Source organism: Glycine soja, chromosome 11, assembly GCF_004193775.1.
Source record: "Glycine soja cultivar W05 chromosome 11, ASM419377v2, whole genome shotgun sequence".
Classification (NCBI taxonomy): domain Eukaryota; kingdom Viridiplantae; phylum Streptophyta; class Magnoliopsida; order Fabales; family Fabaceae; genus Glycine; species Glycine soja.
The window spans coordinates 53,113,586-53,135,557 of NC_041012.1; the positions used below are offsets into that span (position 1 = coordinate 53,113,586).

The 21,972-nt window shown below is 30.4% G+C and overlaps 2 protein-coding genes and 1 long non-coding RNA gene across 3 annotated transcripts; 2 read left to right on the forward strand and 1 right to left on the reverse strand.

The window, feature by feature from the left end:
- The first annotated feature begins 2,383 nt into the window (after window positions 1-2,383).
- On the forward strand, window positions 2,384-4,422 carry LOC114377501 (F-box/LRR-repeat protein 14-like). Its single transcript, XM_028336043.1, has 2 exons — window positions 2,384-2,474; window positions 2,803-4,422. The coding sequence occupies exon 2, from the start codon at window positions 2,806-2,808 to the stop codon at window positions 4,207-4,209; it is 1,404 nt and encodes a 467-aa protein (XP_028191844.1). The 5' UTR covers window positions 2,384-2,474; window positions 2,803-2,805; the 3' UTR covers window positions 4,210-4,422.
- A 6,359-nt stretch (window positions 4,423-10,781) lies between these two features.
- LOC114373455 lies at window positions 10,782-15,756 on the reverse strand. The gene is made up of 5 exons (XM_028330916.1): window positions 15,318-15,756; window positions 12,914-12,964; window positions 11,857-11,919; window positions 11,663-11,731; window positions 10,782-11,454 (listed from the first exon to the last, which is right to left on the reverse strand). Exons 1-5 carry the CDS (start codon window positions 15,588-15,590, stop codon window positions 11,194-11,196), a joined length of 717 nt encoding a protein of 238 aa, XP_028186717.1. The 5' UTR covers window positions 15,591-15,756; the 3' UTR covers window positions 10,782-11,193.
- On the forward strand, window positions 14,079-15,739 carry LOC114373456. The gene is made up of 2 exons (XR_003658405.1): window positions 14,079-14,929; window positions 14,999-15,739. It is a non-coding gene; the product is annotated as an uncharacterized LOC114373456 (long non-coding RNA).
- Window positions 15,757-21,972: the final 6,216 nt, after the last annotated feature.

Consider the following 21,972-nt stretch of genomic DNA (forward strand, 5'->3'; position numbering starts at 1 on the left):
CAGAAAAGATATCAAAATAATAGAAAAATAGTAAAAAATGTTATTTAAATGGGCAAAATTAAAAAATAAAAGAAGTAAAAAAATTACTCTTTTACTTATTTGAAAAAGGAGAGTAAAAAGAAATGGATAAATTGTCTAAAAAAACTTTTTACCCATATAAAAAAAATCAACATTATATTTTTTATACAATAGTATATTTTGTAGACAAAATATAAATCTATGACTCCCACGGATGCAAAAAGCTATATTTTCTTTTCTAAACTGCTTTTCCAACCCAAAAAAAAATATTATTTGGATTGGCTATGTGGTCAATGAAAAGAAACTTCTTGAATAAAGTTTCACAAGAAAATGGTTGCATCAATTTTAATAAAATTAGGATCTTGTTATATTTTTAGTAATGATATAGGATGAGTTTGTTTAAACTTAAAAAATAATTTTAAGATAAGTATTTTTTTATATAAATGTTTTTTTAAGACGTAAATAAAGTTTATTTCTTAAAATAAGTTAAAAAAAGTTTTTTTTAAACAGAAATTATTTAGATATACATGTATAGAAATAAAAAGTTCTTTATTTTATTACAATAAATATTTATTTCGATAAATAAGTTTAAATAAACTGATTTATAATCGAAGAGAAATATAATGTTCATCTGATTGAGTAGGTTAATTTTATAGTAACAAAAAAAAAAGAATAAGTGAATTTTTTAAAATAATTATATTTTTCTTTAATCAAACTGATTAATGTAAGTTTTATTCAAGACTTGTAAGAAAGACAAAACCCTCAAATTAATTAGCCTTTCTTGTAAGACTCGAATTGATCCAATATAACGGAAAGTGAACTTTTATACACTAGTTAATCAATTAAATAATTAAGAAATTAACTGTTTCTTTTAATTAAATAAACTATTTAAAATTCAGGTGGAATAACTTTTTATATAAAAATAAATCATATCCGACGAACACAATCACGTTATTTATGTGGTAGGTTTGGCTTTTCACTTTCTATTTGATTTGATAGAATGGAACGTGTTTGGCATGATTATAATTAGATGGTAATAAAAAATGATCAATGATTAGGTAGGATATTCATTTTCCTTGGCTGTATTAAAAAAAATATAAATGTCTATACTTAATTATAATTGGTGTCATACTTAGATATAGATATTGAATTCACTATTATACTTTAATTAAATAAAAATATTACGGTAAAAAAAACTATTTTATTTTATTTTCCTAGATTAAAACATTTTATTTGTTTTGTACTAAAAATACATGAAGTAAATGTTCGTCTTATTTATTAATGTAATTTCAATTATTCCTTTTTTATTTTTCATTGTTGTTTGACCATCCATGCATATATTTTTAGGGATTATTCATTGGAAAATGACCATGTCTAAAAAACTAGGAAAGAACATCTCAATATTGCATTTCTAGGGATAAAATCACTTTGTTGTGCCTCTGCATACATCTTTATATTTAATGTTGTTTATGATTTCATCTTTAGAAATGAATTTGGGAGAGAATAGATGAATTAGACATTTCATTGTGAGGGACAGGGGGTGAAAATTAGTAAATGTGGATGGAAATTGAGAAAACATTTAATAAAGAAAAATATTAATATTACATAAAAGGTAATTAGATATGCTAGATCCTAACATAATTACATTGAACTCATATTTTACATTCATCTTTCTTCTCTTGTTTATTTTATTATTCTTGTCTTTTTAAATTTAATTTTTTTCCTTCTCTTTATTTCTATTATACTCCCTCTTCTCTTACTTATAAATTAGATAGTAACACAAATACACACAAAGTCTTTGTGAACTCGATACTTGTATTGTCAATCGATTAACAAGTATACAAATATTAAACATTTTTACATTTGAATATATTCAAGACATGTTCTATACGTAGATATATTCATCTGTTCACATTCTTTTTTATTTATTTATTAAATTTTTTTAGCTTGTTTCAAATAAAATTATTTTTTAAAGAGGATAATTTTGAGGGGGAAAAAATAAGTTTTTCCGTACTCTCTTTGTCTCTATGTAATTTTTTCATTTAATTTTAAAATATAAGAATTGTAGTAGAACATTTTGAAGAACTATTCTTCAACAAAGGCCAGTAAAAGTGAGTATGATAACTATTGATACCTTGAGTGGTACGTTGGCAAGAGTATGCCTTAAAAATTAAAATAGTGGAAAAGGAAAGAGTAACGTAGTGTTTGAGATCCAAGTCCAACCATGGAAGAATTTGGGTTGGGCTTTTAGTGGTTGGAGTTGGGCTTGAGAGGAAAGCCCAAAGGAGGATATATTGTTTTGGGACCTCACAAAGAAAATAAATATCTACAGAAGAAATAAGAAAAATATATAAGACATCGCTATCACCATTGTTCAATTACATATGTAAACAAAAATCTTGTTTTCTTTGGCTTTCCTTCCTTCCTTTGTCAGGCATCCATGTTGTGAAGAGCAGGTAGGCGATGGATCCATCACTTCCTTAATTATTCCCTCAAATTCAATTCTGTGTTCTGTTTCTGTTATGTTTCCCTATTGTTCTTCCGCGCGTATGCTTTCTCCATTCCTAATTAATCCTTCACCCCCTTTCAAATTTCGCCCATATCTTAACCTTCTTATTACATTTTTTTTTTATTGTGTTTCGTCTTCTGGTAAATAGATAACCGACAGAGCAACAGACACACATGATATGTGTATCCTCCTATGTTGGATTTTTCGAATTTTAATTTTTGGTGATTGGTATACATGAATATGAGATGGAAATTTATAATTTGTAATTTTTGCAGAGGATGGATAACATACCAGAGCACATAGTATGGGAGATATTGAGTAGGATAAAGAAAACAAGTGATAGAAATGCTGTTTCTCTTGTTTGTAAACGGCTTTATTATTTGGACAATGCAGAAAGGAATTGTATAAGGGTTGGGTGTGGAATGGATCCTGCAGATGAAGCTTTGAGCTGTCTATGCATAAGGTTTGAGAACTTGTCCAAAGTGGAGATTACATACTCTGGATGGATGTCCAAATTGGGAAAACAATTGGATGACAAGGGCCTTCTCATTCTTGCGAATCACTGCCCTCTACTCTGTGATCTCTCCTTGAGCTACTGCACATTCATCACTGATGTTGGTCTCCGTTACTTGGCTTCTTCTTCCAAGCTCTCATCTTTAAGGTTGAATTTCACACCAAGGATCACTGGCTGTGGCATTCTGTCTCTTGTTGTGGGCTGCAAGAACCTCTCCAGCCTTCACCTTATCAGATGCCTTAATGTCAGCAGTGTGGAGTGGCTTGAATATCTTGGCAAGCTCGGAACGCTTGAGGATCTCTCCATTAAGAATTGCAGGGCCATTGGTGAAGGGGACTTGATTAAGCTTGGCCCTGGTTGGCAGAAACTCACAAGGTTGCAGTTTGAAGTGGATGCTAATTACCGATACATGAAGGTTTATGACCGGTTGTCTGTGGATAGGTGGCAAAAGCAGTATGTCCCTTGTGGGAACATGCTTGAACTTAGCCTGGTCAATTGCATCATCAGTCCCGGGAGAGGGCTTGCTTGCGTGTTGAGTAAGTGCAAGAACTTGCAGAAAATTCACCTAGACATGTGTGTTGGGGTGAGGGACTTTGACATTATTTGTTTGTCCCAAAGATCAAGTGAACTTAAATCGGTTTCACTTAGAGTTCCATCCGATTTTTCACTCCCCTCCTTGGTGAATAATCCGTTGAGATTGACGGATGAGAGTCTCAAGGCCTTGGCTCAAAACTGCTCCAAACTTGAATCAGTGAGGATATCTTTTTCTGATGGGGAGTTCCCTTCATCCTCCTCATTCACATTAAGTGGAATACTTTGTTTGATTCAAAGGTGCCCGGTTCGGCAGCTTGCTCTTGATCATGTTTATTCCTTCAATGATGTTGGAATGGAAGCTCTTTGCTCCGCTGAGTATCTTGAATCACTTGAACTTGTGAAATGCCAAGAGATTAGCGATGAAGGGCTACAGCTTGTGAGTCAGTTTCCCAGATTGTGCATTTTACGGTTAAGCAAGTGTTTGGGGATCTCTGATGATGGATTAAAGCCGCTTGTTGGATCATTGAAGTTAGATTTCTTGGCCATTGAAGATTGTCCTCAAATTTCTGAAAGAGGTGTCCAAGGAGCTGCAAAGTCTGTGTCTTTCAGGCAAGACTTATCTTGGATGTACTGAACCTGTTGGGTTTTAGGGACATGAAGTCCGTTGTTTTTTTTTTATGGCCATCTTCAATGCTTCTATATATCTATAGTGTATCACACACACGTAAGATTATTCTGTTGTATTTTTTATTTTTATGTCAAATTCTGTTCTTGTATTTGTTTTGTAAATCTTTTAATAAAATAAATGGCTTCTCTGGCAATATATGATTTGTTTTAGCCAACAAAATGCTTGACTACATTTATGAAATTGGAACTTTTTGTAAGTTGTAAGTTTTGTACCTCTTTGCCCATTGGCAGCTCTAGAGCCTATGCCATTAGTGTAGCAGTGTATTGAAGTGAATGGAGAAAACTTTTTACCATGCTACAATTTTATCCTCTCTAACTAAGTATGCCTTGCATATAAATAAATATAGGAATTTTCTTTTTCTGGAATAACTATCATGTGTTGGTCACTCACTTGTTTAATGGTATTCGTGGTTTCTTCTGTCCACTCACCTCACCCCCTTCCAGAACGATGCCTTGAATCAAACCAATAAAATATATCACTTAACAATCCACATTATTGTTTATTGTGGTCAAAGTTGTGCTTATGGCGGATAAGATTTTATTTTCGAATTGAGTTTCTCTTGGCATTTTATGTAATACTTATATTGAAATGTTATTACTAACAAAGCCCCTAGGGGTGAGATCTTTATGCCTGTAAATTACTTTTCGTTATTGACTGTAAGCTATCCTCTTTTTTTCCTGAACTTATATAACATCTATCAAATGATTTTGTAACATTGATTGAATTTCTTTATATTCATGTCGATCTAGGAACAATCTTTTTTGTGTGCAACGGAAAAGAATGCAACAAACAGCGTAGAAACTGAGGAAGACAATTTGTCTTGAATAGCATGTACGAGCTTTTCAGCGCAGAATAACAACCGGGTTTTGAGCAGCATTCTTTGTGTTTGCCATTTCCAAATAAAGAGGCTTGATGTGTCCGAACATAATTCTTTATTCAATTGTTAAATAATCCTAATAAAATTGCCCGAAGTTGGGATGGGCTGGCTGACCTAAAATGTGCTAATCTTGGACCACTTTATAACACTTTTCTGGCACTGTAAACTGAGACAATTTAGGGTGAGGACACACTTAGTAATATACTGCCATTTTCATGAAAATGAAAGTTATGTTACAGTTGTATAATGTATATTGAGCAGCATTATAAATGGAAAGTACTAATGTATATTGGGTCCAATCCTCTTATAAAATGACAAGATATCTCTCCCTCTCAACACCCATGCTTACTTATAGGTAACATGCCTTAACCAAATTATCTCACATAACTAACTCACTAGTCACTAATTTAACTGATTAACTACCAAATAGAAACCTTCTCATCTGGGTTCCGAGTGTATGTGTGAGTGCCCTAATTCTTCTAACAAAATTGGTTTAAGAGCCTTGCACGTTCTAAATGGAAATCTTCATGGGAAGAATTGGGATTGGTGGTGTTTACAATTGCAAGCCATTTTGGTTTCCAAATTGGCATTGTGAAGAGTGAGTATCAGCCATCAGGAATTGAGGGTGAAATTCTCACCGATGCACAGAGGAGGCTAAGAAAAAAGATTGTAAAGCCATGCATTTGATGCATCAATGTATTGGGGAAATGTCATGCTGATGGAGACAAATTGAAGAAGGTGAGATTTCAAATGTCGAGAAGACAATTTGAGCTACTGCAAATAGAAAATCTTCACAAGATTTCAGATTATTTATTTTACCCGGGTTCTGAGCCTCATCAATCTCATGAAGGGGTGTGGTGAACATATCACTGATAAGTGATTGTAGAGAATCACCTAGATTTGATTATATGGTAGTGGACATGGAACAATTTAAAGGCTTTGGGAAATATTAAGATTGGACACTATCTTCACTGGAGGCGTGTGCACAGAGGTTGTTGAAGAAGAGAAGAATTGAAAAATCTATAATATAATTTATATATTTAGAGATATTTATTTATTATAGTTTTTAATTTTAATATAAATTATATATCAAAAATATATATTTACTATACATTTTAATCATATAAAATAAACATGCATCTTATATAATACAGAAATTAAAATGCCTTTTGGTTGTAAATATTTAAAATACTTTTAAATAACTGAAAAATACATGTATATATATATATATAAAAGAAATGGTGAATCCTGAAGTAAAATCAACTTTATTCGATAAATAAATTTTAAAAAAATGTTTTTTAAAATTTTAATTTGATTAGCCAAAAAAACTAAACTAAGATGAAATAGAATTTCCAAATTAAACGATGTAGTGTATTTTATTTTCCTTTAGGAAGCAACTAAAAACGATGCATACAGCATATTAGCGTACAAAATAAATAAATCAATATTGGCCAAAGGGGATTGGGATTCTACAAGAAAACAAACAAACACAAGTTACACACACATATATATATATATATAGATTAAGTTTTATTTTTATTTTTTGTTTTAAAATTATTTTAGTTTTTTTTCAATTTTTTGTTAGAAATATTAGTAGTATATTAACTTGTCACTTTTAAAAAAGATCAAAAGGATACATTTAAAAGATATAAATAATCAGAATAAATTTTTTAAAACTTATGTAGCAAAGTAAAATAATTACAAAACATAATGGATCAACAGTGAAGTTAAACCTTTTAAAATAATTAACTTTAAGTAGTGGCGATTAAAAATTGTCGTTATCTTTATTTTATTTTTTTAAAAAATAAACATCTAAAAAAATTCATCATTTCCTCAAACCTCTTTCATATCCGAAAAAAAAAATATAGTACCGTGCGAATCAAATGACATCAACACATGATTTTGCTAGAACAATACAAAATTTTTATACTAAAACCTTTCAACAACTCCATTAGAAGTAGAATCTTTAAAACATGTTCATTGCATAACTTCAAAGCATAAATTCAAATAACATTAGTCTCTTTAAAACATAAGTTTAAATTCTAACTTATGTTATATATGTATGAGGGTACTTTGATTATTTTAGGGGTAGCAGGTACCCATGAGTGCGGGTACTACTATATTCATCCGTGTCCCCGTATCTAACCGGTAGCTGAAATACCTGTATTTATGGGTAACGAATATCAATTTACACTACTTGTTTCATATCCATTGTGGATTTTACCTATGATTATTGGCGAACGTGAATTTTTTTGTCATCCCTAATCACTTTGTTAACTTAACTATTTTAAAATTTAAAACACTAATAAACCGTAATGTTTCTAACAAAAAATTGAAAAAAAATGATTAAAATGATACATTTTAAAAATATAAAGAATCAAAATAAAACTCTAAAACATAATATACCAAAATAAAATAACTATAAAACATAATGGATCAAAAATAACATTAAACCATTTTAAAATTTAAAAATTAACAAAACACTAATATTTTTAACAAAAAATTGAAAAATGACCAAAATAACATTTCGAAAACATGAAAGACCAATGCAACTTTAAAGACTTAATGTATCAAAATGAAACAACTATGAAATATAATAATGGAGTAAAGGTGACAAAATTTTAATTGATTTTTTTACCCAACTATACTTATTAATATTTTTATTTCCTAGACTATTGCCTCCCCGTTTTATTAACCAAACTGTCTCCAGTTCCTCTTTACAGTCCGTTGCTGCCCATCCCAAATTCTTAAGTCACATTTGTTTTTGTGTTTTAAAAACTGGTTATGAATTTCGGATTTCCATACCCGAATTCTAAACTCCTTTTTTTTTTGTTTTTTAATAAAGTTTTTTTAACTAATAAAATGAATAATATTTCTTAATGATATAAATATATTTAAAAACATGTTTAAATAATATAATTAAATGATAAAATTGTAAAATAAACAAAAATAATATAATTGTTTTTTTTATAAACAATAAGATAAATAACCAAATAATATAAACAATAACTTTAATTTTAATGATCATATTCAAATAATAATAAATTTAAACATAATTAAAGAATATATTTAATTGGTAAAAAAATAATACATAAAAGTGTTATTTTTCAATCAAAAAGTATTTTTAATTCAACATTTTAGAAGAAATTTAAAAAAATAATCTCAAATTGAACGATGAATGGAGATATTGGAGAGAGCTTGACCTCTACGGTGAAAACCTGCCCCACCATCAAAACTTGTTAAGATTAGAAGAAGAAACTTTTAATCAAACAACCAACTATACTTGGTTGTTCTTGTCATCTGATGTTTTATGTTATTATTTTCTATATTTTGGTCGTCATTGAGGTTTGCTATTTTTAGGTTGTGATTTTATCTGGTTTTTTTTATCACTGTTATTTGTTGTTTTTAGGTTGTGATTTTCAATGTTTTCTTTTTAATTTATCATGTGCATTGCCAATTTTTTATGTATTGTTTTTTTAATAATATTAGTAATTTAGATTTATATTATTTATTATTTAAAACTGATATATTAACTCATAATTACTTTTTTTTGCTGAATACTAAGAATTGCCTATTTATATTCAAATACAACTTTGTATTTAAATATAGTTGAAAAATATAATTAAATTTAATAAACATAATAAATAGAATTTAATGTAAATAAATAAATATAATTATTTTTTATATTTTAATTACAAATAATTGCTTATATTATTTCGTTATATGATTTATATATAGACTACAAATTTAATAAGTAATTATACTGCGGGTTAGAATTCGCTACGAGAATCCTGAATTATTTTAAAACAATTATTTAATATATTATTATTATTTTAAAAAAAGGAAGGAAAAAAAAAAGGTTAGAATTCGGGTATGAGAATCCCGACTTTTCGGCCGGTGCGTAAAAAAACCTCATCCATCCCATGAACTTTGCCTCTGCTATCGTACGGCGTTGCCAATTGCCATGGAAAAATATCATTTCCCTGACTCATATCATTGTAATTCATTCCGTCCTACTAATCTCTTCAAAATTAATTGACATATTTATTCATTTAAATTTTTAAAAATTAAGTTTCACGTAATCTGAGAAAAGATTGAAGTTATATCTTAATCATTCTAAACCATCTATTGTTTTATTTTCACTTTAAATTTTGGTTTCAGAGCTTGACTTTTATTTCATAAATTTTACCTCCAAAGTTTAAAAAATGAGAAATTTTAACATTTAGTCAATTTTAAGTTGGTTGGGTGAGTATTCCACCTATTTTCTTTTTCATAAATTTTATCTCTAAAGTTTCAAAAAATTGACAAATTTCAACCGCTTAGTTATTCTTCTTGCACAAATCTATTTTTTTTTACACTCAGCATGTTTAAAAAAAAATCAATTTTACCCTTTTTACTTATTCTTTGTTCCTTCTTTTTTCCTTTTGCTCTTACACCATTCACTTGCGTTAGTTGTTAGCTGAGCTTCTTCTCCTTCCATTATGGTTGGTTCCATCGAGGTACATTATCACAGTGATTGGTTACCTCCTATATTGAGTTTGTGGTTGTCATTATGGTGGGTGTTGTGGTGGCAACATCGAAGGAGGTTAGTTTTTTACATCTGCGAATGATCCGTATATACCATACAGGTTGACAATCCGTATAAACCCTACCAACCTGTATAACTCATATAGATTGCCAATTCAAATAAGTCTGATAGATTGATAATCCATATGATTCATATAGATTGTCAATTTGTATGAGCCATAGAGATTCTCATTTCGCATGTACCATAGAAATTATCAATTTGTATGGGTTTAATGTAGTAAAAAAAACACAGTTGTGAAGACAGGTGTACTCACGACCACAGCAAGAGGCGAGACTACCAAGAAGATGAACCATAAATTCAACAACTACAGAACGGTGAAGATGAACGGAGGAGAGAGATTCACGGTGCAGTGGGGAGGAAGATGAACAGCGACAGTGCAATGGTGTGTGACGAGGGTTGATTGTATTTGAGTTTTAACTAAAAGATAATTTAAGAATTTCACTTCAATTGGTGGGTATAAAAGAAATTGGGCTAGTGTAGGAAGAATAACCCATTATGCTTTTGTTTTTATAATGATGGAAACAAAAAACAACTACAAAACAACAAAGCACATGATCCCCAAACCCGTAGCATCATGCAAAACAAACTTAGCTAGGTGGAGTCAAAAACAGAATTATCTGACAGTTCAAAGCCCTTATCTTTTTATCAGTAAATATTATTCATTAGTTTATTAATTTTTATTAACATAAATGATCGATTCCACAACCTTTCCCTCATTCTTCTACTTAACCACTTAACCAACCTTACATCCCAAATGAAAGCCCCATATATCCATATATTACTAAATTTAGATTAAATTAAATTCAAATATAACTGATCTTATGAAAGCTTCAATTCGAATTCTAATAAAGACTATCACTGTCCAGTGACCCCCCTCTTCCAAACTACAATGGCAATATGTACTATATGATTTCACACTTATAAAGCGCAAGTTAAAAACCCGGGTTTAGCGAGTAATGAGAATCCGAAAACGATATATTTTTCAACGATGCCTAAGTTTTTTTTAATAGAACCAACAAGAAAACAAATCATGGTAAATACAGACAACCTCACTAAAAGAACCAAAATTCTTGAATTATGTATAGAACACGTAATTACATTTATCATAAAATATATCTATAATAAAGGACGATCGAGGGTTGCCACAAAGAATTTTGGACAATGTAGAAACATGTGAAGAAAAAAGAATGGAACTAAGCCTGATGTGTTAGGATTTCTACACTACCCTCAGATTCACGAATGAAAAAAAAGAAGAAGAAAAAACAATTTCCACATCAGTTTTTGACCAAGTGGGAAAAGTGAATGGTTTAACATCTACAATTACAGTAGCAAAATCTAATTTGTTAGGACTGACATGCTATACCTTATACTATTACTTTTAGGCATACTTGCAAGATGACGTTTGTCCAACTTATCAGTATGCGGAATGTCATTCGAGATCCTATCCTTTATTAGCTAATTCAGTTCAATGCATGACATTGGCGTTGATATCCTCATCGGCAGGCAAATTTAGATCAGGGAGCACGAATGTAGATTCTCGGTTACCCATATTATCTTGTGCTTTGGGAGAAGCATTTGCTGCACAAACAGGTGAATCGTCATGTGTGACGGAATTAGATGGATGACACTCTGATTTTACAAATTGAAATGGGCCATTCACAGCTTTCCCAGACACCTCAGAGGCCGTAGCAGCAGCACTAGAATTCTGCCGTGACTCAAAATCAAGCTGTTGTAAAAGGTTAGGACATATTAGATTCTAATTCACTATATCTTCTCTTATAGATTTATTCATAATTCAACAAGTTTAGAGATTTTAGAAACGGAAAGCAACAGTATACCACAGCTTATTATTATAAGTATATGTTAGGCATGTGAACTGAGAAAAACTAACGATAAGGTTTTAGAAAAGGTAGAATATATAAGGGGAAGGTTACCTTCAATCTCTTTATGCTTTCATTTGTGGCTCTATGTTTCTGAATAGTGAGACGCAAGGATGCCAGTTCCTATTCCCAAATTCACACAATGTTAGTAAACACACTATAATATCTCCAAAAAGACGGGTTGAGAGTTGAGACAACTCAGGTGAAGTACAAATAAAGTATCTAGGTAAGTAAGGTCAAAACCATACTTTTTCCAAATTTCTTCTTTCTTTCAGCAACAAATCCTCCTCCTCTTTTAGTTCAGTTAAGGTCTGCAGACACGATAAGCATTAAGTTTAAGATATGTTATGCAGGAAACTGAAAACAGAAAGAAAAAAACTTACACAAAGGGAGAACAGACATTTTTTTTTTAATCCATAAATGTAATGACAAGAAAACACGTAAAACATGGGGCCATAGCGATATGCAAATAGATTTACTTGTTATTTTCCAATTATAGTCGCTGATAATATTGAAACTACCATATAGACTTTTACGCTAACAATTGCACGAAAACTTGTTAATATTATAACTATACCACAAACTAAACCTAATATAAAATCACTAGCAACATCTAAACGCCAACAATGTCTTTAATGTGGGAGTGGTTGAAAAAACACTGACAAATTTGGCTTTAATCCAAAGTTGTTGGCTAAATCGAACTTCGTTTTAGTCCCAATGTTTTGCACTTGGCTTTCAATGTACTCAATGAAAACATGTAAACTAGAATTAGTCTATTCAATTAACAGAAATTTCTCAACTAGGTTAAGGACACATAATTTTAAACTCCTCCTTTACCTCCCCCCCCTCTCTCTCTCTCTCTCTCACCCTCGTCTCTCTAGTTTCTTTTGCTATACAAGAATATAGTAATTGTCATAGGAAAAATCGCTGTATAGATCCTATCTACACAAGTTGGGTAGTCTAGACCAATCAATGATAGACAAGTTGGGTAGTCTAGATTTATATGATTATGTACTATAAAGTGATACTGTTTATGATTTTGTCTGCCCAACTTTCCCAAACATGGTCTACAAAAGTATTTATCCTGTCATGGATAGGAAACCATCTATCGCCCTATCCTTGACTCATATTCCTATAATTCTTACATAACATACAAATATATATTCTTTATTATCCCATCAAATATCATGACATACGTGCATCACCGTTCATGTTCCCGAAAAACTAAATTTATGGAACGCTCCAATTATTCGAAGATCCGAGAACATGGACATCAAGTAAAACTGTAAAAGGTTCATATTTTACCTTTTTTCTCCTTGTCTTTCTGGTAGTGGCTGTTTCGCTGGGATTAGCAACCTGCAAAATATCAAATATAAGAGAATTTAGGATCCAGACAATATGGAATTATGGAGCGAAAAAACGTTATAATACGATACTATTCAAGGCAAAGAACAAACCAAGGAGAAGAACAGTTATTTAGGTAGTGTTAGATATAAATTTTTTGGCTTCTTTTCTCCTTAAAAATATAATCTCCCCTAATTAGCTGTTATAAAAGCTCTTTATTGAAGTTTTGTTCAGTAGAAAAAAACTTCATGTACCTCGGCTTGGGGTGGCCACCACTTGTGGACATTTTAAATTTCTTTATAACGAATTTTTTTGCTTTTTTTAAGGAAAAAAAAAGAGTAGAAAAAACTACTAATTCTGAGTGCTTTTAAAATATTATATTTAGCCCAATTTCTTCTTTTTTTTTTTTAAAAAAAAAAGAAGTTAAACCCTACATTAGAGTAGAGATAAACAATAAATTAAACAATAACATGGGCTTTGAGAAATGAGAATGCTTACCATTTCATGACATCTGAGGATCAGGGACAAATAATCTAGGAAAACCCGTTCACTTGAACCTTTTTTTAAGGATATGATACTTTTCATGTTTGTTCTCCAACTACTACTATCACAGAATGACCATGGAAATAATTACTTACACTAGAGTACTCAATGTAACGTAGCATTAAATTGAAGTGTACCATATTCCAATCCAAAAAAATCTTATTTATACCTTACAGTTACACTGCTATGGCTCCGTGTACCATCACAGCGGGAGAGAGAGGCACGTTATTTTGAGAGGGAAGAAGAAAGAATGGTGATATTGGGGTGGGTAAAGAGAAACAATCCAAAATAAATGGAAAAATGTTAAATTCTTTGCATGCACCCAAATACTAGTAGTGCTAATTAAAATGTAGTATGTTTGAAAATGAAAGCAATGGATGGGTAGAGATTAATACAAAACACAACTAACGAGCCAGCCCGAGTATTTGGTAACTATGTGGTCCCCATTTTCGTTGGGGAGCTACCAAAAATCGCTCTAATCGTTGGTGACATTTAACACAGCACAGCAGAAGAAGCAACCCCTTTTCTTTCCAATTTCCTTGTCCTTTCTTTCCTTCCTTCATCTTTTTTACTTTCTACTATTTATTTATTTTGGACCCCTGATCAAACACATAAACACGAGATAGATAGGTTTCGCTCACGACACTGCTTACCCATTTCATTTATTTTCGTCACACGCTTAGACCATAGCTTCTTACATTTGGGACCCCACCAAGCACCAAAACACCAACAGCCTGTTATTCTATGGAATAACAGTTCCCAATCAAAAACAAAAAACTGGCACTCCTACCTATTTATTTTAAAATAAAAAAGATCCCATTTCCTAGTTTTGACTTTGGTCGTGCACTATCTTATTATTTGACATGGCAGAGGGAGAGGGTTGTGGCTGTGTTGCGTTCAAACTGTGACGTTTGTCATCTTAAATTAACTCACATGTGAATCGACGACGCAGACCCGGAAATGGAGTGGGATTAGTTATAAATACTAATTATTAATATTAATGAAGGAAAATTAAAGAGAGAGAGAGAGAGAGTGCGGCTGCAGGAAAAGTAACAATGGAGCCACGACACTATACAAGTCACCCACCCAACCCTTTCATTTCATATTCACAGCATCGTAATTATAAACACCAAAAAAAGTACACAACCAGTCAACAACTACACCAAACATTATGCAGTGGCAAAACAAAATAGAGGAGCTAGCCAGTAGTATTTGCCACCAAAACAACATAATAATCTTCCCACCATTTATATTACGAAATTACCCCTGGCGGAGAATCTACCCCTCGCGAATACCAACAACTATCACCAAGACCACACCACACCACATGCACAGGCACAGGCTGTTCATCCAAAAAACAGTTGCAACTTCCTTCCAAGGAAGAATACTAGTACGTGTTAAGAAGAATCAAGCCATGCGTTGAATTGAATCAAGGTACTGTAACTCCTTTTCTTTTAACTTGAATGAATCAGTATTAAATATAATATTAGTTTTAAATTAAAGGCAACAGGAATAGGGTAGTCCTCAAGAAGAGAAAAAACGCTGACGACAGACACGGGGGCTCCGGCGAGCGGCGAGCGGCGAGGGTAGGCGGAAATGGAGGCAAGGCTCGTGTTCGTGTATGGCATTTTCGTCCATTCGAAGAGAAGAAAGTGACACGCCACACCACACCACACCAACGTGTTATGGAGCCACACAACACACAAAAACAGAGTTTGTTGTTGGGCGTTTTACTGAGACGCGAGGACACGTGAAAGGAATGCGTGAGACACGCAGGGTGAGTCAGAGTCAGAGAGAGAGAGAGAGAGAGAGAGTAGCGAACCTTAGATCTTGAGGTCTGGGATGGTTTGGACTCCTCGTAGCCATCGAGGTTGCCGCCGCTTGCTGACGTGGCGCCGCTCCATGAGAGCGGCGTGGTGGGGCTGGCCCTGGTGGACTCCGCTTTGTTGTGAGCGGATCTGGAGCGGCGCTGACGCACCGTCCAGTGGAGGTTGAGGCAGGGCGGCGGAGGCGGAGAGCGGTGGAGGCGGAGGAGAAGGTCGACGACCAGGGAGTCGTCGGCCATGGCGACCTTGACCCAGTGATCGTCGCACATCTGATTGGAAGAAGTGGTGGGTGTCGTTGGAATGTTAAATAAAAATGAATGGAAGGGATGAGTTTATATGATGTGCCTCCCTGCCTCCGTCTGTGCTGCATATCACCACTCATCACAAATCAAATAACCACACATTAAATTATGTTTTATTTAGGTTTCTTGCTTCTAAACTTTTACTTTTTTTATTCAGTCTCTCAATTTATATCAACTTTTAATTAAATAAATAAATCAAAATCAGAAATCTAATTATAAAATTATAAAAATCTGCGTGCCAGTATCTTCGTCTCTACATGTTTTAAATTGATTGAAAAGCCTAAGACATTGAGTTTAAACCATCCAGAAATGTAAATACTAATAAGTAGAAATTGGTAAAAGTTTGGGACAAGAAAGTAAGTAATTGAATCCTTTGTTTATTTATTTAAGAGAAAAGAGAAAAAATAAAGGAAAAATGTTCTTGTGTGGTCCCACCTTTGTTGCACGTGTCAAACCTCAATTCTTTTTTTTATTTTTTTATGTCCATTTTCCGTGGGCAACAAGAGACGCAAGCGGAGGAGACGACGGGCAATAATCGCAACAAACTCAATTCCAATCTGTAACCATTGATTCTTTTATGAGCATATGCATTATATTCTGGACTCAATTCGGCCCCATTTTGTTTTCATGTTTCCTTAGGATTGCGTTGCCACCAGATAGATGCTCATAAAATATGTAAATTTATACTTTAAACAGTTAAATTCTAACATTTTATAAATATTTCAAATAAAGTATACTAATATAAAATATTTTCGTGAAATGTAAATTTGAGTTTAAAAAATATAAGTAGTGTCAGCAAAAAAAAAAAAAATAGTTGAGGTTAAGTGCTTTTGTAAGTGAATGCTGTAACATGATATGGACGTTTAGAAAGGCTTTTTCAAAGTCTGTTTAATATTATAGAAGTGGCTTAAGTGTCTTCCAAGAAAAACAGAAGTTGCTTTAAGTATTTTGAAGTTTATTTTATTAAATTTTATGGCAACATTTATTATTTTTTATAATTAAAATTAGGTTAAGATACATTTCTAGTCTTTAATGTTTTTTATTATGTTTATTTTGATCTTTTTGATTTTTTAAAAGTTTGATTTAATCTTTTTCTTTATAGAGAAAGTTTGATTTAATCCTTTATGTTGTTAAAGTGAATGAAAATAATATTTATGAAACAATGATTATTCAATTTTAGAAATTAACTTTAAATTTGTTTATTGAATCAAGACATTAAACTTGTCACATTAAATTTATGTATACTAAAATTACTGAAAGTGTATTTTAGTCTTAATTAATTAAATTTTTTAAAGTCAAGACACTAAACTGAATATAATTAAAAATATAAAGAACTAAAAGTGTATTTTAGACTTAATTTATTAAATAAGTTCACAAATAATTTTATTAAATAAGAAAAAAACGACGAGATAAATTACACATTTACACTCTTGGAATCTTTTTTATTTTGCCACCATTTTTCCTACCTTCCTATTAAAATTGGATTCTCTACGACCCTCTAGTCGTATCCATGGCCAACACAAACAAGAGAGGGAGGTGTATTAAAGCAAGAAAAAAAAAAGGGTAAATGATAGAGAAAAAGAAAATTTAGAGAAAAATATAGAGGGATGGAGAAAAAAGTGTTGAATAGAATTCAAATCCCTTTCTATTGGGTCCTAATCGGAGGATTTATGGTAAGCAAATCCTATTTTAAGATACAATCTACTTTAGGGTGAAGAACAATTAATCCTCTTATATTTTTAGCTTTGTTAATGTATTTACTTTACATTTTTATATCATTAAACCTTTTTTCTAAATTTTGGATCTAAAAGTGTTTTTTTATGCATATAATGGAAAGATATCACTGCACTATGAGGCAAATCCTAATAACATGTTGGGATTGCTAGTACTGACTCACTTAACGGATTAATGTGCAGACTCAAATTATAAGTAATTTTATTTAATTTCAGCTACTCAATTAGTTTTTAGGCACCAAAAAATTCCTTTGGATAGAATTATTCGCCAAGTGGAGAATGTGATGTTCGAACTTACACCATAAAAAAAGTGTAAATTTATATCCGATCCTTAATTACTTATATCAACCTGCGTTGACAAGTAAAAAATATAACTATAATTAAAATTATGATTTACAAATTTAAATTGTACAAAAATAAGACGCGGGAGATTTTAATAATACAATAAATAATAGGAAAAAGAGTTAGTAAGAAAATACTGTATAAATAACCAGAATGTATATGAGTGCGTGTTAATGACGTATTCGAGATTTCAAGAGAATGATAAGTAGAACCTCACCTAAAAAATTATAATTAGTAACCACAATTTTGAGCAGTTTATTAATGGAAATGAAGGCTTTTATGAAGAATATTAATGGCTGTTTTTATGATATTGGTCATGAAAATAAAATAAATAATTTTTTAATGAATGAAAATATTTAATAATTATTCTTTAAATATTGAAAATATTTCCAAATTCGTGTCTATAATTAAAGCAGCCAAATCTTAAATCAGGTGAAGAAAGAGTGATTGTGGTAAAAAAGAGGTGTGCAGCATTAAGTTGATGTAACTAAAAGTAAAAGGGTCGTGCTGGTTCATAGAAGGAAATGAGTTGCGTAGGAGCGACAAATATGTTAAATTTGGCAAGCAACCGAAAGAAAGTTCTTGGAAAATCCATAACGGAGCATGAATTGGCATTTACAATGCTTCCACTTAGAAGGACAACACTCCTCTCTAAAGAATAAAGGGAGGGGGGAAGATATAATATACAATTCTCTTTTCTTCTTTTTTTTAATATTCTACATAGAAAACGTACAGTGAGATGATGCTGAAATACGTACACTCATCGAAAATCAAGTCTAAATAATTAGAATAGTAACGGATTTCATTTTAATTTTGAACAAATTAATGTTAGACAAATCTGCGCTAAAACAAAATATTTTATGTTTCAGAATAATATTTTGAAACGGGTTAAAAAATGTAATGCGTTAGAATAATATCATTTGAAATTTAAACATATGCATGTTTTTTCAAATTTTATTTACCATCATCATATATATTGGAATTACATAAATTTACCACAAGATTTATTTTAAAAGCTCTACATATTATGTAAGTGTGTTTAATTATCGTGAAAATTATATTTTGTTGACAAAAACATGTTTATTTACCCCTATCGAAGCATTGTTTGGTTTTGAAAAGTAAATACCCTCACTGCTAGTTGTTCCTTAAATAAAGATATACGGGAAACACGATAAAGGCAAGAGAGCATATTACCCAAAGCACTACTATCTGGTACCTACTAGTTTGGGGTCTTCACCAGTATTGGGAACATGTGATCCCATCCAAATTAAATCGATTAGTCTTTTTTTTTTTTTTAGAGTTTAGGTCTAATTGGATCAAATTCATTCAGACCCAGTTGATCTAATTAGTTTTTTTTTTTAGAGTTTGGGTCTAATTCGATCAAACTCATTCAGATCTTCAATGTATGGATTAGTTAAGAAGTTTTATTTTTTAAAAATCCAAACACATTTTATAACATATAATTAAATTTATTATTATATATAAATTAATAATTATTTTATTTTAAAATAATAAATTAATTTTAATTTTAAATAATTACAGAGCTTTAGGCAAAAATCAATTATTGTTCTATAAATTTTTTATTTTTACAAAATTAAAAAAAATTTAAGTAGAGTTTTAAGTAAGTGTTGTTACTGAAAAGAGTTATCGTCGCAAATACAAGGAGGACCGCAAAGAGAATGTAAGTGTAATTAAGTATTGTTGGTTTAGATAAGCTCAAAGCTACACTATTGTATATGTATGTAATTAACTAATATGAGTCATATATTAAACTAATAAGTGCTATTTGATTTGATTCGATTTTTACATGTTCTTTTCTTAGTTATTCCATTGCAGGCTAAGCCAAATCATTGTGATGCAAGCACAAAGCAATCAAACCCCCTTGCAGTTGATGACAATAATGAACACTTTTCATTTAGTGGGCTTTAGGAAAATAACACAAAAGAATTTCACATTTTTGATCATATCTATTACTATTCTTGATCAAGGGTTCTTCATGTTAGAGGTTGGGCTTTAGGAAAATAACACAAAAGGATTTTACATTTTCTTTAAAAAATATATTATTTTTTAATGTCATTTGAGAGGAAGAGAGATTTTGGTTTTTTTTTTTCGCGTAAGTAAAATTCAAGAATCCTAAATTAGGTTCTACCACTAGAACAAAAAAAGATAAAAGTTCTTGCATTTTATGTGAATTATAAAATCTACAAAAAGTTATCTAAAAATTCAAAACGAATTCTTCTATTAAAGATGTTGTTAAGGATAAAAGAGTAATTTTATATAGTTACTCATCCCCAAGAAAAAATATTTCTCTCACATAATTTTAAGGCTAAAATAGTAATTTTAACTTTTCTGTTATTTTTTATGTATTTTTTATGATAAAAGTGTAATTATAAATGTATTTTTTATATTATAATTTGTGTATATTCCGGGGTGATGCATTGGGCAAATTATTCATAGGGGATTAATATTTTATTATTATTTAAAAAACAAATCTAAATCTAAAACTAAAATAAAAATATTATTTTTATAAATATTAATTATTTATGGAGATATAAATTTTATCTATGTAATAATAAAATAACCACCCCCAATTGCAGTGGGATTTGTCTATTATTTTTTAAAAGTCATCTGTTTATATTATTGTATTATATATTTCAGACTTCTTTTTGAATAAATTTCAGACTTTATATCTTGTTATTTTATTATTATAAATATTATTTATTTATAAGAATTACTATTTTTTCATGTTATTTTATGGAACTAAGTTCTTTATGTTACTAACTACTACAAGGTGAAAAAAGAAAGTGTAAAAAAAAAACTACTACATGCTACTTTTTCACACGTTATTAGTTTTTTTTTCGCATTCTTTAAAAATTTTAGGAAGAATTTTTTTTTTATGTTTAATTGCATTTTTTAGCTCAATTCTTTTAATTTTAGTAAATTTTATCTCTAACAAATTAATTTGATATATTTTATTCTTAATCATTTATCGACTAATAAGCACAAAAATTAGGAATGAAATTTGTAAAAAAAATAAAATTGAGGTAAAATTTGTCAAAATAAAAAAATTGGATGTAAAAATTGTAAAAAAAAAGTTTGGGGTAAAAATTATAATTTCTGTTATGATTAGACAGGATAAAATTTATAAATTTCTTAAAAAATAGAGTAAAATTTCATATATTTGTCAATATCTATCCAACTGGATTTTTTCTGATTACAAAAGCACCCATGATTTTGAATAAAAAACGACTTTATACAATGTTTCATAGCATATTAAAATTAAAACACGTTTAGACATTCTCAATTATGGATTTTAGTCGTTTTCAATTCCTAACGTTTATTCAAACATATGCTTATTTGATTAGGAAAATGATGAAGCCATTTGTCATTGAATCATTTAAATCGATAGCATTAAATTACTTGAATTTTTTTTAAAATAAATAAAACAATGTCATTTAGGATTTATTTCACAATCATATTTAATATACTTTTTATGTATGGGTGGGAAAAAAGATTTGCAACTAATTTCATGCATAGACTTATTCATGTTTCAAAGTAACTTTTCCTCCCTTTATAAGACTGAGGTATCTCAGATAATTAAAGTCATGAAATTCATCTCTTGAGGTGTCAAGATTATTAAAATACATTTTGTTCCTTCCAATAATTTTTTTTTTCATACACATGATTAAGAAATCAAATTTTTATAACATGTTTTTTTTTTTTTTTTACATCTCCTGTCAACTTGCTTAAGCTTAAAAAAATAAAATAAATTTAGTCACTAATTTTTATCGAGATCTGTGAATATATATAAAATATGTATTTTTTTTCTCAACATGATTTAGTTCATACCTAAATATCAACTGAGATTTAAATCTTGAATCGTTAAGAAACATATACTCCTATCATTTATACAAATCATTGTTTGAGTTATTACTTAGATGTAATTTAAATAGTTTGGGTGAACTATATTAAGCTAGAAGTCTCAAATCAAATAATCTATGACAATTAAGCGAAAAGTCTAATGCTTTCGATAAAAAATGATATGTGATTAACATTATAACCCCAAATACGGCTACACCATAATAGATTCATGGATTTTTGGTGAAATGTGTATGTTTTCCTAGAGTTGAATATACCTCAAAATGAAAAACTGAAAATACCATTTAAAAAAATCTAAATATGTTAGGGTGCTAATAACTATTTATATATCATTCTTGTATTAAAAAGAAAATTATTTATATATCATTCTTTTAAGGATGAGGCTAATTTCACAG

Bases quoted from the DNA above. Each gene is read 5' to 3' on its own strand.
- LOC114377501 (XM_028336043.1), top strand. From the start codon at position 2,806: ATGGATAACATACCAGAGCACATAGTATGGGAGATATTGAGTAGGATA.
- LOC114373455 (XM_028330916.1), bottom strand. From the start codon at position 15,590: ATGTGCGACGATCACTGGGTCAAGGTCGCCATGGCCGACGACTCCCTG. The intron at 12,965-15,317 runs GTTCGCTACTCT...GATATTTTGCAG, and splicing joins CCCAGACCTCAAGATCTAAG to GTTGCTAATCCCAGCGAAAC. The intron at 11,455-11,662 runs GTAACCTTCCCC...CTTTTACAACAG, and splicing joins AAAGCATAAAGAGATTGAAG to CTTGATTTTGAGTCACGGCA.